Here is a 14,419-nt window from a genome sequence, read left to right on the forward strand (position 1 = left end):
CAAAGGTAGTTTTTGTTTTGCAAGGGTAGTTTTTTGGGGGAGTTATCCGAAACTTTTGTTATAGAATAAAAGTGGTTTTTTTTTATTTATTTTTTTTAATTGAACGTGGGGTTTTGTTAGGGAAAATTTGAACGTGATTTTTATTTTTTATCTGAAACTTTTTATTTTTATGGGAGTTATCCGAAACTTTTGTTATAGAATTGAAAGTGGTTTAAAACATAAAATTGAAAGTGGTTTTTTTTTTTTGAGAAACATTTGAACGTGGGTTTGAATGTGGGTTTTTTTTATTTTTTATTTTTACATTTATAACCCTATCATTTAAGTTTTAAAAACTGATAAATTTGAGGGTATTTTGGACATCAAAATTAAGAAATCCAAACAGGAGAAACCCCTTAAATAGTAGTATAGATATAGATAAACGTGCCCACAAAATAGCTCCTACATGGGTCTCAATAGTCCTAGAAAGTTCCAAAGAACCCAAAAATCTCAAAACAAAAAACTGGCCTAGACTACACTAGAATCCTCCTAATCATCTTTATAAATTCCCAACCCATCAAATCCTTCAACCATCGAAAAAAATTCAGCAAAAATCTGAGTCTCTGAAGTTTTTCACAACAACATCAAAGTTCAAAAATGTCGATGATTCCAAGCTTCTTCGGTGGCCAACGCAGCAATATCTTCGACCCATTTTCTCTAAACGTATGGGACCCATTCAAGGATTTCCCAACCCAAATTTCCAAAGAGAATTCTGCTTTCGTTAACACTCGTATTGATTGGAAAGAGACCCCAGAAGCTCACGTGTTGAAGGCCGATCTTCCTGGGCTAAACAAGGAGGAAGTGAAAGTCGAGGTCGAAGATGACAGAGTGGTTCGGATTAGTGGAGAGAGGAAGATAGAGAAGGAAGACAAGAATGACACGTGGCATCGTGTGGAGCGGAGCAGTGGCAAGTTCGTGAGGAGTTTCAGGTTGCCGGAGAATGTGAAGATGGATCAGATCAAGGCTGCTATGGAGAATGGGGTTCTCACTGTTACTGTTCCTAAAGTGGAGGTGAAGAAACCTGATGTCAAGGCCATTGAAATCTCTGGTTGATTTTGTTTGTGGGTCACGTTCTATTAGCTTCATGGAATGGAAAAGTGTGTCTGTGTGTATGTGCCTTGAGAAACATGATTAATCTCAGCTGTGAATGTTGTGTGTGCGAAGTGTTCGCTTAAAATATCTATGCAAATAATACTTTTTGGCGAATTTTGTTGATGTTCAAGTATTTTTGGTCCTTATTTCCTTCTTCTGTTGTGAAATCCTCTTAAATGGATTTTTAAGACTGCATTTTTGTAGACATTTTCGATAGGAGGATTAAAGGTTGAATAAAATTAAAAGTTTGAGGACTGCATTGAATGAATTTGAAATTTAAGCATTGAATTGAGTTTTATTTAAATTTAGAAGGTACAATTTGTAATTTAGCCCAAAAATTCACAACGGTTGGTTGCATTCTGGGTTCATATATTTTTTGTTGAGCTTCCCAGCCTACAGTGTTATGGGCCTTATGTCTGAAAAATCTTACTGCCAAGTTGGAAGCCCACAAACATGCACTTCACAAAAAATATGACATTTTAACCCAGAAAGAAGAAACTCTACAAAATATAACATTTATACCCACCAAAAACATAGAAAGTAGATAGAAAGGTTTTATTGAGTAAAGGAACGTAAGAGTGGAAATGAGCTTTAGAACTAGAAGAGGTTCTGAGTGAAAGTTTGAGAGTACTCAAAATATGTGGTCTATTTTTAAGGCTCAAGAGCAATATACTTGAATGGCCGTGGGGATACAATTTTGTGGTGGAAACTATCCAAAAACAATTGGGTTGGAAGGAAAGAAATTTGTCTATCCCTTGTTGGCATGGAAGAAGATCAGCAGGCCCACATAGAAAGGAAGGAAGGAAGGAGTTTGGGCCTTCACATGGAGCAAATACTTGTATATTTCTCTTCCTTCATGTTATCATCAAATCAAGACATTAATCAATTTTTTATGTAGGCGAATATTAAACTTTAAATCTCTTATTTAACTATTAAAGACTTTATTAGTTGAGCTAATTGGAAACCAGGTATTATATTATTTTTAACATTGCATACACACACACACACACACACACATATATATATATATATATATATTTCTTTGTTCTCTCTCTTAGGTTTCATTTTTTGGTTAGAATGATTATAAAAAGTGTGGAAAATGGAGAAGAGAAAATGAAGTTTGTGGTTGTTTGGTTAAGAGTGAAAAAAGGGAAGAGATTTTGGTAGGGTTTAAGAGTTTTCTTTCCTGGCCCACCAAAACACAATATCTCCAAATTGGGGAGAAAATGAGGATAAAAATATTTGGACAAAAATGCTCATGTCACAAGCTTCTCCTCCACTATGTTTGTATGTGCGTGCAGCTGTGGCCGCTGTCTTTTGCTTTTTTGTTCTTATTTTTATTTTTTTGTCTGTATGTACATTTCTAATTCACTTAGTATTTATTGTGACATACTCTATCTTAAATAAGATTTTATCATTTTTAATTTAGGATAGCTTTAGCTATAGTGTAATATGTATTGTTAGTTACTATTTTATAATTGACACATGTATTATAAAATTTGTCTAGCCTTTTTACATAACTTAATACGCTAATTGAACTATTTTCACACACACACACATATATATATATAACATATTTTAAAATTTTTAATTCTAAAAATAAATTTGAATAACCATTATAAGGATAAATATTATGTATGAGATGGTCATTGTCTCTCTTTGTACTATTGAATTTTAGATATTGAATAATGAATTTTGGTAATGACTTTGTCTAAAATACTATTAATTTTAATTTTGCTAGTGAGAGAAATGAAGAGTAAATTTTTTAAGAGATTTAAAATTATTAACTTATTGTCACAGACTCTTTAATATTTATTTTTAATTTGAACTTTAGAGTTACAAAATAATATCAAAACATATCAATTTAAACTAATCAGATCTTTCTTTTTCAATAAACCAACCCAAGTTCATAACACTAAAACAAATTTTCATTAAATTAGATGGTATCTTTTCTGAATTAATTATAATAATTTAAGTAAGTTTTTTTTTTTAACAAATTCTCTAATTAAGTCCTAATTAATTATATATATCATATATTATTTTATTTTATTTATTTACAATTTTTTTTTTTTTTTTGCGTATTGCAAGCTAGCTACTAGTTCTAAAATATATCACTGCGCATTGGGGTACAAGTCTCGAGTACCGGGATACAAGTCTCAAGAGGAAACTTCACACACACATATACTTAGATTAAGTTAGAATAAAATTTCTATCTTGTATTATATATAAAAAATAAATAAATAAAGAACTAGTTCTAAAATATAATCATCTCTATATATTAAGAAGATTCAAAAAGTTAATTATAGTTTCGTAAAATGTCAAAAATACCCCAAATCTAATTAGATAATTTTTATTCTTAAAAAACAAAAAAATAGATTTAAAATTGTAATTCAACAGAATTTTTAAAAAAATTACCGGATAAACTTTTTTTTTCCTAAAAATTAACACACTCTCTATTTGAATATACCTCATGCACTTTTGATATATTTTTTTCCTAAAAACTAACACACACTAAATCTTGCAATTTATTCCTTTTCAAATCCTAAATTTTAGTTTCTTAAAAATTCATTCTGTGTAACCTCACTAACAATAGATAAATTTAAATTGAAAAATTATATTAAATTCAAAACAATAAAAAAGAGCCTCATTGCACGTGTGGAGCACGCTAGATTAGTATATATTGTTGGGCTTAAGAGCAACCAGATCAGTTCGTGCAAATTTTCTATCTCTTTTGCAAGAAAAACCTACTTTTTCTATTTTACACATCTACTTTTATAAAACACTCACATCATTTTATCTATTTTACACATTTATTCAATAAAATATTCATTCTTTTTACATTTTTTTATTATTTCCTTTCCTCTGGAACAAACTCACAAACTCGTCTTCTCTGTCGAGCCACACCCATACCCAACCAGCCACCCTTCAACAAAATCCGTCGAGCCACACCCACACCCATACTTCAACAAAATCACCCACACCTAGCCAGCCACTGTCTTCTTCGTCGAGCTACAGACCTAACACAAACCCAAAATCACCCACACCCAACTGCCATCAACGATCAAATTGAACAAACCCGTTAGAATCACCAACATTCATTGAGTCAAGGCCTTGGATCATCGGATCATGGTCTGTCGGAATCACCGCTGTATTTGATCGGAGAGGCTGATTGGCTTTGAGAGAGAGTCGATCGGTGAGAGTGAGGTGAGAAAGGAAATGAGAAAAAGAGAGTGAGGTGAGTCAGAGGTAGAGAGAGGAGAGAGAAAAAAGAATAAAAAAGTCATTTACACGGTTGTTGAAGGCCATTTGTGAGAATCCAGGTAGAAAAAAGAAAAGCCCAATAACAAGGGTAGCAAAGAATTGGCAAACAAATAGCAAAACCATTAGGTCTAAGCGGCAGGAATAATGGATCACAGACCCATGAAATAAACAAATAGGCCTTGAAGAGACAAGTGGGTTTAAAGAAATCCGGAAAGAGAGAAATAAAATACTTATGGGCAGTATATGATGTAGAAAAGTGAGAAAGAGCCGCCGCAGGCTCAAGATAATGCAAACTAAGAAAGTAAGGGGTTTATGGCAGGCCCATGAATCCCAAGAATGAGAATAAGGTAATTGAGCCGGGGAAGCCCAATGAAGTTAGTAAAAGCCCATGGGAATGCAGAGTTAGTAAAAGGGTCAAAGAAGTCCAAAGAAAGCAAGTGGGCCAAGGATGCCCAAGAGAAAGAAAAAAGGACACAAGAGCCCATAAGTAGGAAAAAACCAGTGGTCATACCAAGCCACTAGGGGTAAGAGTAAACGACTGGCCTAAAGAGGCCCAACATGATTGAGCCATTACAGTAGGAATAACAGAACAATATGGCAGGAAATGAGGGAAATCAAGAAGTGGGCCAAAGAAATATAAGGTCCATCATCAAATAAGGCCCAGTTCCTAAGAGGAGCGGGAAATCAAAAAGCAGCCCACATAAATGGTCAAAGAAAACGGACGGTAGGTTATGCAGGCAAGTTTCCAGATCACGGTAGACGAATGGGCAGCAGGCAGATTTTGGACACATATGGAAGGAAGGCACGCGCAAGGCCCAAACACCACCAGCATGTACCCAGCCAATACAGAGTATAGTGAGGTCGGGGGTCAGAGATTCAGAGGGCATGGTTTGGTGGTGGGGAGAGGGGAAAAATCTATTTTGAGGTTCCAACTCAGGCTCTTTCGAGGAAGTGTCCTGCTGGGATGGCTTACTACCCAAAAAAAGCAAGCTGAGTTGGAACCATTCGATGCATGCCATGAGGGATAAGGAGAGAGAAAGAAACCAGACTGTAGCAGGAAAGGGTGCCATGGCAGACAAGCAAACAAAATACCCTTTTTTGTCTGGTGATGGAGAGTGGCACACAGACGGAACAGTGATGGTCAACTAGTACACCCAGACCAGACAAAGGAGGTTAAGGGCTAAAACAGTAAAATCCGGTCACGGCAGGCACTATAAAAAGAGGGTCTTGCCGTGAACAGAAAAACAGAGCAACAATGGGAACCTTGACTAAGAAATAGGAATTTGAAAAGAGAAACCAAGAAATAGAAAAAGAAACAAATGGGAAGGAAAGAAAGAAAACAACCAAAAAGAAAACAAAGTGAGAATTAGAACGGCAGGCATGCACCGGTAGATTGATTCCCTCTCTCCCTCACGAAGTCCTGCTCTCTGTGAAAACCACAATGAGCCTCTGTGCATAAGCCACTCAGGTCTGTTTCCCTCAGAGCAGTTAATCTCCACGACAGGATTTTTTTTCCTAAGAGATTAATTACATTGAAAAGGAATGTTCTTTGCTCTCTAGCTCTGCTCCTGCGGACCGGATTTTAGTTGATTTCCTAACATTCTGATTAACCCATACATATTAATACTTGGTCATTTTTTCGTTATGTTCTTTTCCTTCTGTAAAAGTGATTATTATTGCTGTAGTTGTGTTTGAGGGTTGTTTGGTCATTTCCCACTGAGTGGCCAGATATTTTATTTATTTTATTATTATTATGTCTGTCTGCCACAACTTGTTTGAAACAGCTTTGTTTGCTGCAAGCATGTTCCTGACAAACTTGACCTAGTTTGCACACAAGCCGGACCAACTTGAGTTGCAGCTGGACTGGTCCCAACTCTCTTATTCAGAAAACTTAGGCCTAGTGCCGCAGGAAACAGCCCAACACCACTAGTACAGCCCACCACTTTACAATAGTGAATAGTAATCGTGCATATATGCAAGGTTACTGTTCATTTGCACGGCCATGGTGTATATTTGCACATTTTTACAAAAACTAATGTGAGTGTTTTTTTAGTTAGAATGTGCAAAATTGATACTTTTTCTATTTTAGAAGATTATAGATGAGCCGATGTAGTTGCTCTAAAGGCCTCATATACAATGGACTTGTTAAACCATGGGCCATGAGTCTCTTCAAGCTTCAAGTAGGCCCTGTAAACGTGCCCACAAAGTAGCTCAGAAATAGTTCTCAATAGTCCTAGAAAGTTCCAAATAACCAAAAATCACCAAAGTAAAACAGGGCCTAGACTACACTAGAATCCTCTTAGTCAACATATAAATACCCAACCCATCAAATTCCTCAACCATCGAAAAATTTTCAGCTAAAATCTGAGTCTCTGAAATTATTCATAACAACATCAAAGTTCAAAAATGTCGATGATTCCAAGCTTCTTAAGTGGCCAACGCAGCAATATCTTCGACCCATTCTCTCTAAACGTATGGGACCCATTCAAGGATTTCTCAACCCAAATTTCCAAAGAGAATTCTGCTTTCGTTAACAGTACTCGTGTTGATTGGAAAGAGACCCCAGAAGCTCACGTGTTGAAGGCCGATCTTCCTGGGCTAAACAAGGAGGAAGTGAAAGTCGAGGTCGAAGATGACAGAGTGGTTCGGATTAGTGGAGAGAGGAAGATAGAGAAGGAAGACAAGAATGACACGTGGCATCGTGTCGAGCGGAGCAGTGGCAAGTTCGTGAGGAGTTTCAGGTTGCCGGAGAATGTGAAGATGGATCAGATTAAGGCTGCGATGGAGAATGGGGTTCTTACTGTTACTGTTCCTAAGGTGGAGGTGAAGAAAACTGATGTCAAGGCCATTGAAATCTCTGGTTGATTGTACTTTTTGGGAACATGATGATTAATCTCAGCTGTGAATGTTGTATGTGCGAAGTGTTCGCACAAAATATTAAATATATATGCAAATAATAAAATTTGGCTAATTATTAGCAAAAAAAAAATGATAATAATAAAATTTGGCCTTTTTTTTTTTTGGTTGATGTTCTAGTATTTTTGGTCCTTATTCCTTCTTCTTTTCTGAAATTTCAGTGCATTCCTCTTGAGTAAATTACCCCTCTATTTTTTAATTTTTCAAAAAATACTTTTTAATTAATTGATGGGATTTTTAAGACTACATTTTTGGGCACTTAATAGACATTAACAGGAGGATTAAAGATGAATAAATTTTGAAATTTAAGCATGAGTTTTTGGTAAAGCTAAGTGAACAATTTGTAATTTGGGCCTAACATTTAAGAACGGTTAGTTGCATTCTATAAGTTTTATGGGCTTATGGCTGACAAATCCTTCTGCCAAATACTGGTATACATGTTGGAAGGTCACAAATATGCTCTTCACAAAATATGACACTTTAACCTAGAAACTAGAAAGAAGAAACTTACGAAATATAACATTTAGGGTCTATTTGGATATTATTTATTTGTTGAAAATTAAAAATTTATTGTTAAAAATACTGTAATAAAATAATTTTTAAATATGTAAATAGTGTTATGAGACCAAAAAATACATTGGCATTTGTATCTTACTGATTTTGATGGTTTCATGAATAGTGTCATGGGACCCCAAAAAAAAGCCAAACGCAGCTGAAATATAATTTCAGATATTGGCAAATGCACGCTTATACCCAAGAAACATAGAAAGTAGATAGAAATTAGAAAGGTTTTATTGAGTAGAGGAATGTAAGAGTGAAAGTGAGTTTTAGAAGAGGTTCTGACTTCTGAGTGATGGTTTGGGAGAATTCATAATAAGTGGACTCTTTTTAAGACTAAAGAGGAATACTTGAATGACCATGGGGATACATTTTTATGGTGGAAACTAGCCGAATACAATTGGGCTGGTTAGAAAGCAATGCTACTATCCCTTAGTGGCATGGAAGGCCTAAATAGGTAGGAAGGAGTTTTGGGCCTTCACTTGACTCGAGCTTAATTTGGGCTTGCCTAGTTAAATTGGCATTTTTTTTTTGAGAAATTAGAAAGGAATATTATTACTTCAACAAAAACTTTTGTCAACACAAACAAGGTAGGTAGCATCACTATGGATGTTTTCTAGCTAGATTTGAGGGGCAATAGAATGTTTTACCAATTTGGCTAACTTATCAGCAGCAGCATTGCCATTGTGTTTTACATGAGCAATAGAACATGAATGGAAATTTAGAGCAGCACACTTTTGAGTCTTCCACTATATTGCCAAAAGATGCCAGACAATCCTATTTAGAGCTGAAGTGTTTGATGATAGTTTCAGAGTCCCATTGATCACCATGTCTCGCAATCCTACCTCATGTGCAAAGGACATGGCTTTTCGGCAAGCCAAAGCTTCTATATCTTCTATAGTACGGGGCAGAGAGGTTTTTTCAGAGAGAGTAGCTATCACTTCGCCCTTAGAGTAGCGGATCACAATCCCAATACCTGCCATTCGAACATCCTAAAAAATAGCCCCATCGAAGTTCAGTTTGTATGTGAGACCTGTGGGGGGGTGTCAATGAGGAGAGTGAGTGCTCGAGGAAAGAGGGAGAGTCGAGGGCTACACCTGAGCCATTTGGAACTCGTGTAGTCGCTCAATTGCATCTATGTAAATCTTGTGGTTTAGCAGGAAGCTCTTGCCCATTCTTTTAGCGTTTCGGTTAAACCAGATACTCCAAGCTAGAATCGCAAAGGTCTCAGCCAGCATTGGTCTTTTGTAAAGGACAAAACCTTGAAAAAGACAGAACCTTGAAAAAGGTAACTAAAATTTGCAAAACTTTTATGCAGGTGGATTTTGCAGGTTTGTTCTTCCCACCAAATTTCCTTAAGACTAATGCGGCCCCACAAAGCATGTATCGTATCTTCCTTTTCACAATGGCATCGGTCACAAGTGGGATTAGCAGTGACTTTCCTTTTGAATAAATTCATTTTTGTTGGCAGAGACTCATTACAAGCTCTCCACATGAAATGTCTAACCTTGTTTAGGACATCAAGGTTCCAAAGTTTCTACCAAAAAGCCTTATAAGCCTGAGGATTTGATGAACCTGGTTTTGCAGCAGCTGAAGTTTCTGCAAGTAAACAATAGGCACTCTTTGTGGAATAGGTATTGTTTTTTGTTCCTCACCATATGAGGGTGTCCTCAGTGGAGCGGGTGCTTAATGGCTTCAGCTTCAGAGGGGAGAAATTATTCTTGTACCGGATTAACAATCCAGCTTGGGTTATCCTTATCAATGAGGGTGTAGACTCGAGAGTTGCTTGGGAAGTGTTTCTGGGTAGACAAAAATTGACTTGCTTGCTGACTCAGAAGCCATTTATCACCCCTAATTCAAACCTTCTTCCCATCACCAATCCTCTAAGCCGCACCTAGCCCGACCACTTCTCTTGCTTTCAAGATACTCTACCATGCATAGGAACCTTTCTGCCTTACACTGTCACCCAACACAGAGTAGTTTGGAAAGTATTTTGCCTTAAATACCTTGTAGAAGAGCGAGTCCATGTTGTGTAATAGATGCCACACCTATTTTCCCAATAGAGCCAAATTGAAGTTTTCAGTGTCCTTAAAACCCAGTCCACCTTGGCATTTAGGATGACAGTTTATTCCACCCAACCCAATGATTTTTTTTTCTATTATCTCCCTTGTATCCTAACCAAAACTTCCAAATAAGAGATTCAATGTCCTTACATAAACTCTTTGGTAGTTTAAAGCACCCCATGGTAAAGGTGGGCATAGCTTGCAAAATAGCCTTAATCAAGACTTCTCACCTTGCTTTTGGCAATAATTTCTCTGTCCAAACCTGAATTTTGTGCCATATTCGTTCGCGGATATAGATGAAACTTTGTTTTTTTGCTCTTCCGATAAATTATGGGAGACCCAAGTATTTTTCATAATGGGAAGTGGCTGAGACACCAAGCAAAGCTTTGATATTTTCCTGCATAGACTGAGGTGTGTTGGAACTAAAAAACAGCTGTGTTTTATCTCGGTTGATTTGCTGACCCGAAGCAAGTTCATATGTGGCTAAGATATCCATAACAGTGCTGCAATCAGTGAGATTTGCTCTTGCGAAAAGCAAACTATCGTCCGTGAAGAACAGGTGTGATACCTTGGGGCCAGAACTACATAGAGACACTCCATTGAGCGTGCCTGAGTTTTCAACTTGTTGTATCAAAGAGTGGAGACCTTCCACACATAAAAGAAACAAGTAAGTTGATAAAGGGTCTCCTTGGCGAAGACCTCTTTGAGGGTGGAAGTGACCATGTGGTTCTCCATTAATCGTGACAGAGAAAGAAATTGAACGAATACAAGAGCTTATGAAAGAGATCTATGTTCCATCAAACCCCAATTTTTCCATGATTTTTTCTAGAAAAATTCATTCAACCCTATTATACGCCTTGCTCATATCAAGTTTTATTGCCATCAACCCAAATTTTCCCCTCCTTTTGGATTTGAGGTAGTGTAGTGTTTCAAAGGCTACTAGGATGTTATCTAAGATGAGGTGGTTTGACATTAATGCACTTTGTGTTTCAAAGACTAATTTTGACAAGAGTTTTTTGAAATGATTGGCAATGGTTTTTGCTATAATCTTATAAAGCACGTTGCACAAGCTTATAGGGCGGAAGTCTTTTGCTTTTTCTGGGTTTTTTATTTTGGGAATGAGGGAAATGAATGTGTGGTTAAAGTTTGCTGGTATGGTACCCGTATAAGGATATAAAGTGAGGCTTCAACCACATCTAGTCCTACTATGTTCCAAAAGGATTTATAAAAGGTTGGAGACAGTCAGGGCGGGCGCTGACAAAGGCTTCATATGTTTTAGTGCATGTTCAACTTCTGCTGCTATGTATTTTTGGGTTAGAGCTGAATTCATTTGGGGCGTGACTTTTGTTTCAATCCCCTGTAAAATTTGGTTGAAATTTGATGGAGCAGCAGAGGTGAAAATGTTACTGAAGTAATCAACCACAGCTTCCCCAATTTTCTAATCCCCTTCAATTGATGAACCATCATCCAAAACAAGTTTGGAAATATAGTTTCTTCTGTTGTGCAAAGTTGCACAACTATGGAAGTAGCTTGTGTTAAAATCCCTTGACTTAAGCCATTCCACACTTGAACGTTGCTGCCATTGGATGTCTTCTTTTACCATTGATTCATACACCTCACCTTTTAACTTTTTAACCAACTCATGGTTACCTCCAGCCATGGACCATGCTTTAGCATGTGCCAATAGTTTCTTTTTTTAGCTTAGCAAGTTGCGAATGCTACCAAAGGAAACCCGGTTCCAAGTTTGTAAGTGAGTTCTGCATGCATCAACTTTGCGAGTTAATCGATCCATTGGACTACCAGAAGCAATACTCTCCCATGCATTTTTTATAACCCCTTCATAATGCTCATCCTTTAACCATACCTCTTCAAATCGAAAAGGGCGATTACGTTTATAAAATCTGACATTTTCATCGTCCAAGTTTATCCAAAGGGGACAATGATCCGATAATGATCCAGGTAAATGATGGACCCGAATCGTTGGAAACAATTGGGACCAAGATGACATTGCCACCCCTCTGTCAAGCCAGATCCAAGTAATTTCCCCATCAAATTGGTTGTTACACCTAGTGAATGGTGGGCCAACAAAACCCAAATCGTGGAAGCCACAAAATCCAATTCACCTCTAAAATCCACCATTTGTTCTCTTCGACTTGCCCCACCTTTTTTTTTTCCCAAACCTTACTATCTCATTAAAATCTCTCACACAAAGCCACGATAACTCCATTTTGAGGCATAAGTGTTTTAGTAGTGCCTAGGAATGTTCCCGGTTGGCCGTCACTAGGTTTTCGTTGAAACCCGTAAACCGCCAAGCGTCATCCATTCCTGGGTTCACTACAGCATCAATATAGGTAGGGGAGGAATCCAACACATTAAGATCAACTCCATTTTTCCAAAACAAAGCAAGACCACCACCAGAATTGATCGTTGGGACAATTAATACGTTTTCAAGATGTAGTTTATTTCTAAGGTTTTTGATGAAAGGTTCTTTGGTTCTGGTTTCTATGAGAAAAAGGATGGTTGGAAAGTGCTTTCTCACCAATTCAGTGAGTTTAGGAACTGATTGTGGCTGCCCCAAGCCTTGGCAGTTCCAGCTTATGCAATTCATTGGCTTAACGGGGCTGTTGAGCAGCCGCCGTCATTGGGGATTAAAGTTCAGCATCATTTTGGAGGGTTTGTCTCTTTGGCGCACGAAGGTCTTCAGGGCATACACAATAATCTCACTTGGTTGGGCTTTTATTTCCCTGATGAGGCGAACCCAAGTAAATTTTAGGCCATTTAGTTTTGTGTGTTTGGGAGTAGGGGTTATGTGTGTGGGCTTTAGGAGTGTGGGTAGCCCAACTAATGGGCCAGGGTGAGGTTTGGGTTGTGTTTGGTTTGTGGGTTCCACTTTAATCACAGGATTAATTATGCCTGAGTCCCGCATTGTACCACTTTCAAAATCATAAATGGCCGTTACATTCTTAGGGGTAGTAAATGTACCTGGATTGATGCTGGAGTTAGTGCCCGATTCATTGTCAATAACTGCTACGAGTTCCTGAAAATCCGAGAGTAATAAATGATAAGTAACGTTTTCGTCTATCGATTCTGGCTTGTCTGGCCTTTGGTTGGCCAGAGTTGGTTGGTCGGGGGTTGCTAGGTCTGGATGGGCAATGCCCTTGTCGTTTGTTGCTAATGTCCCCAACTGCTGAGTCTTAAGGTCATCACGTTCCTTTATGGGAGGCACCAGTTTGTGTGGTTTCACATTGGAGACAATGATAGAGGTTTTGCGAGTTGACAGGTCCACCTCTACCCTCAACCATTCCCCATAATTTTGGTCAGATTTTGTCAAAGTACCTTTGCTTTGTAACCATCGCTTGCAATCCCAGTCATCATGGGACACATGACCACACCAATAACAGAAGTTAGGGAAACGTTCATACCTAAGCGCTGCCCATCCAATGACGTCTCCCTCTGACCAGACCTTCCATACTCGGCTAAGAGGTTTTGTGATGTCAATTCACAACCTGACTCAAAGGTAGTTGACCTTACCACCTTCCTCTCTAGAATCAGCCATGTGGAGGAGTTTCCCCAGCGATCTTCCAATATATTCCTTGACTACTGGTGTTAAGCAATGGATCAGTACATCATGTATCTGAATCCAAAAGGATGTAAACTGAAAGCGGAGATTCGAAATAGGGACGTTCTTTTGAACCCTTTCAAAGATGACCAAATGTTTTTTGTATGTCCACGGCTCATGCTTTACAACTTGTTGGAGATCATATTCATCCTCAAAATCAAAGAAGAGTGTGTTATCACCCATGTCCTTAATCTTGAAATCATTCTGTGTTCTCCAAAGAGGCTTAAAAGTTCGCACAACTGAATCGATGTTAACCACCCGTTTTGTAAAGAACTTTGCAACCAAGAGAAACTGGGGGTTTAGTGAATCTTTAGGACAAGAAATTCCAGATTCCTCCAAATCTGAAAGGGACAGGTTCTTCTATAAACTTTCTAAAGAATCCATTGGGGCAATCAGGGGGATTGTAAGAGATGAAAGCCCTATGGTACTAGCAGCACAGTAGGGGGGTTTTTATTAAAAAATAACTATAAAACTCAATCTATATTATTAGTTAGACAATGTTTCAAACATATTTGGTTTCTAACAATTTGAGTTCTCTGCACCCAATTTTGCCCAGTGAATTTGCACTTGGAAATCGAGTGTTTCACACTCGATTCCCATACTCACTTGGAAATCGAGTGTCTCACACTTGATTTTCTCAGAGCAAAATCGAGTCCTCTGGACTTGATTTGTTAGAAATGAAATTTGTTTCAAACCTTGCCTAACTAATAATATAATTTGGGTTTTATAGTTATTTTTTAATAAAATCCCAGTAGGGGACGTGGAAACCTGTACTAGGACAGGGACAGAAAAGCTCTACTAGAGATCGTAGAAATTAGCGTAGCTAACCCTAGGAGCACAAAGAGCGACCTTGTCACTTAAACAATTAATTGAG

At 37.7% G+C, this 14,419-nt stretch overlaps 2 protein-coding genes across 2 annotated transcripts; both read left to right on the plus strand.

Moving 5' to 3' along the window:
- The first annotated feature begins 420 nt into the window (after positions 1 to 420).
- Positions 421 to 1,239, plus strand: LOC115967767 (17.5 kDa class I heat shock protein-like). The gene has a single exon (XM_031086905.1). It carries the CDS (start codon positions 634 to 636, stop codon positions 1,087 to 1,089), a length of 456 nt encoding a protein of 151 aa, XP_030942765.1. The 5' UTR covers positions 421 to 633; the 3' UTR covers positions 1,090 to 1,239.
- A 5,487-nt stretch (positions 1,240 to 6,726) lies between these two features.
- Positions 6,727 to 7,385, plus strand: LOC115968868 (17.5 kDa class I heat shock protein-like). The gene has a single exon (XM_031088388.1). The coding sequence runs from the start codon at positions 6,796 to 6,798 to the stop codon at positions 7,252 to 7,254; it is 459 nt and encodes a 152-aa protein (XP_030944248.1). The 5' UTR covers positions 6,727 to 6,795; the 3' UTR covers positions 7,255 to 7,385.
- Positions 7,386 to 14,419: the final 7,034 nt, after the last annotated feature.

This window comes from Quercus lobata, chromosome 11 (assembly GCF_001633185.2).
Source record: "Quercus lobata isolate SW786 chromosome 11, ValleyOak3.0 Primary Assembly, whole genome shotgun sequence".
Lineage (NCBI taxonomy): Eukaryota > Viridiplantae > Streptophyta > Magnoliopsida > Fagales > Fagaceae > Quercus > Quercus lobata.

Bases quoted from the DNA above. Each gene is read 5' to 3' on its own strand.
- LOC115968868 (XM_031088388.1), top strand. From the start codon at position 6,796: ATGTCGATGATTCCAAGCTTCTTAAGTGGCCAACGCAGCAATATCTTC.
- LOC115967767 (XM_031086905.1), top strand. From the start codon at position 634: ATGTCGATGATTCCAAGCTTCTTCGGTGGCCAACGCAGCAATATCTTC.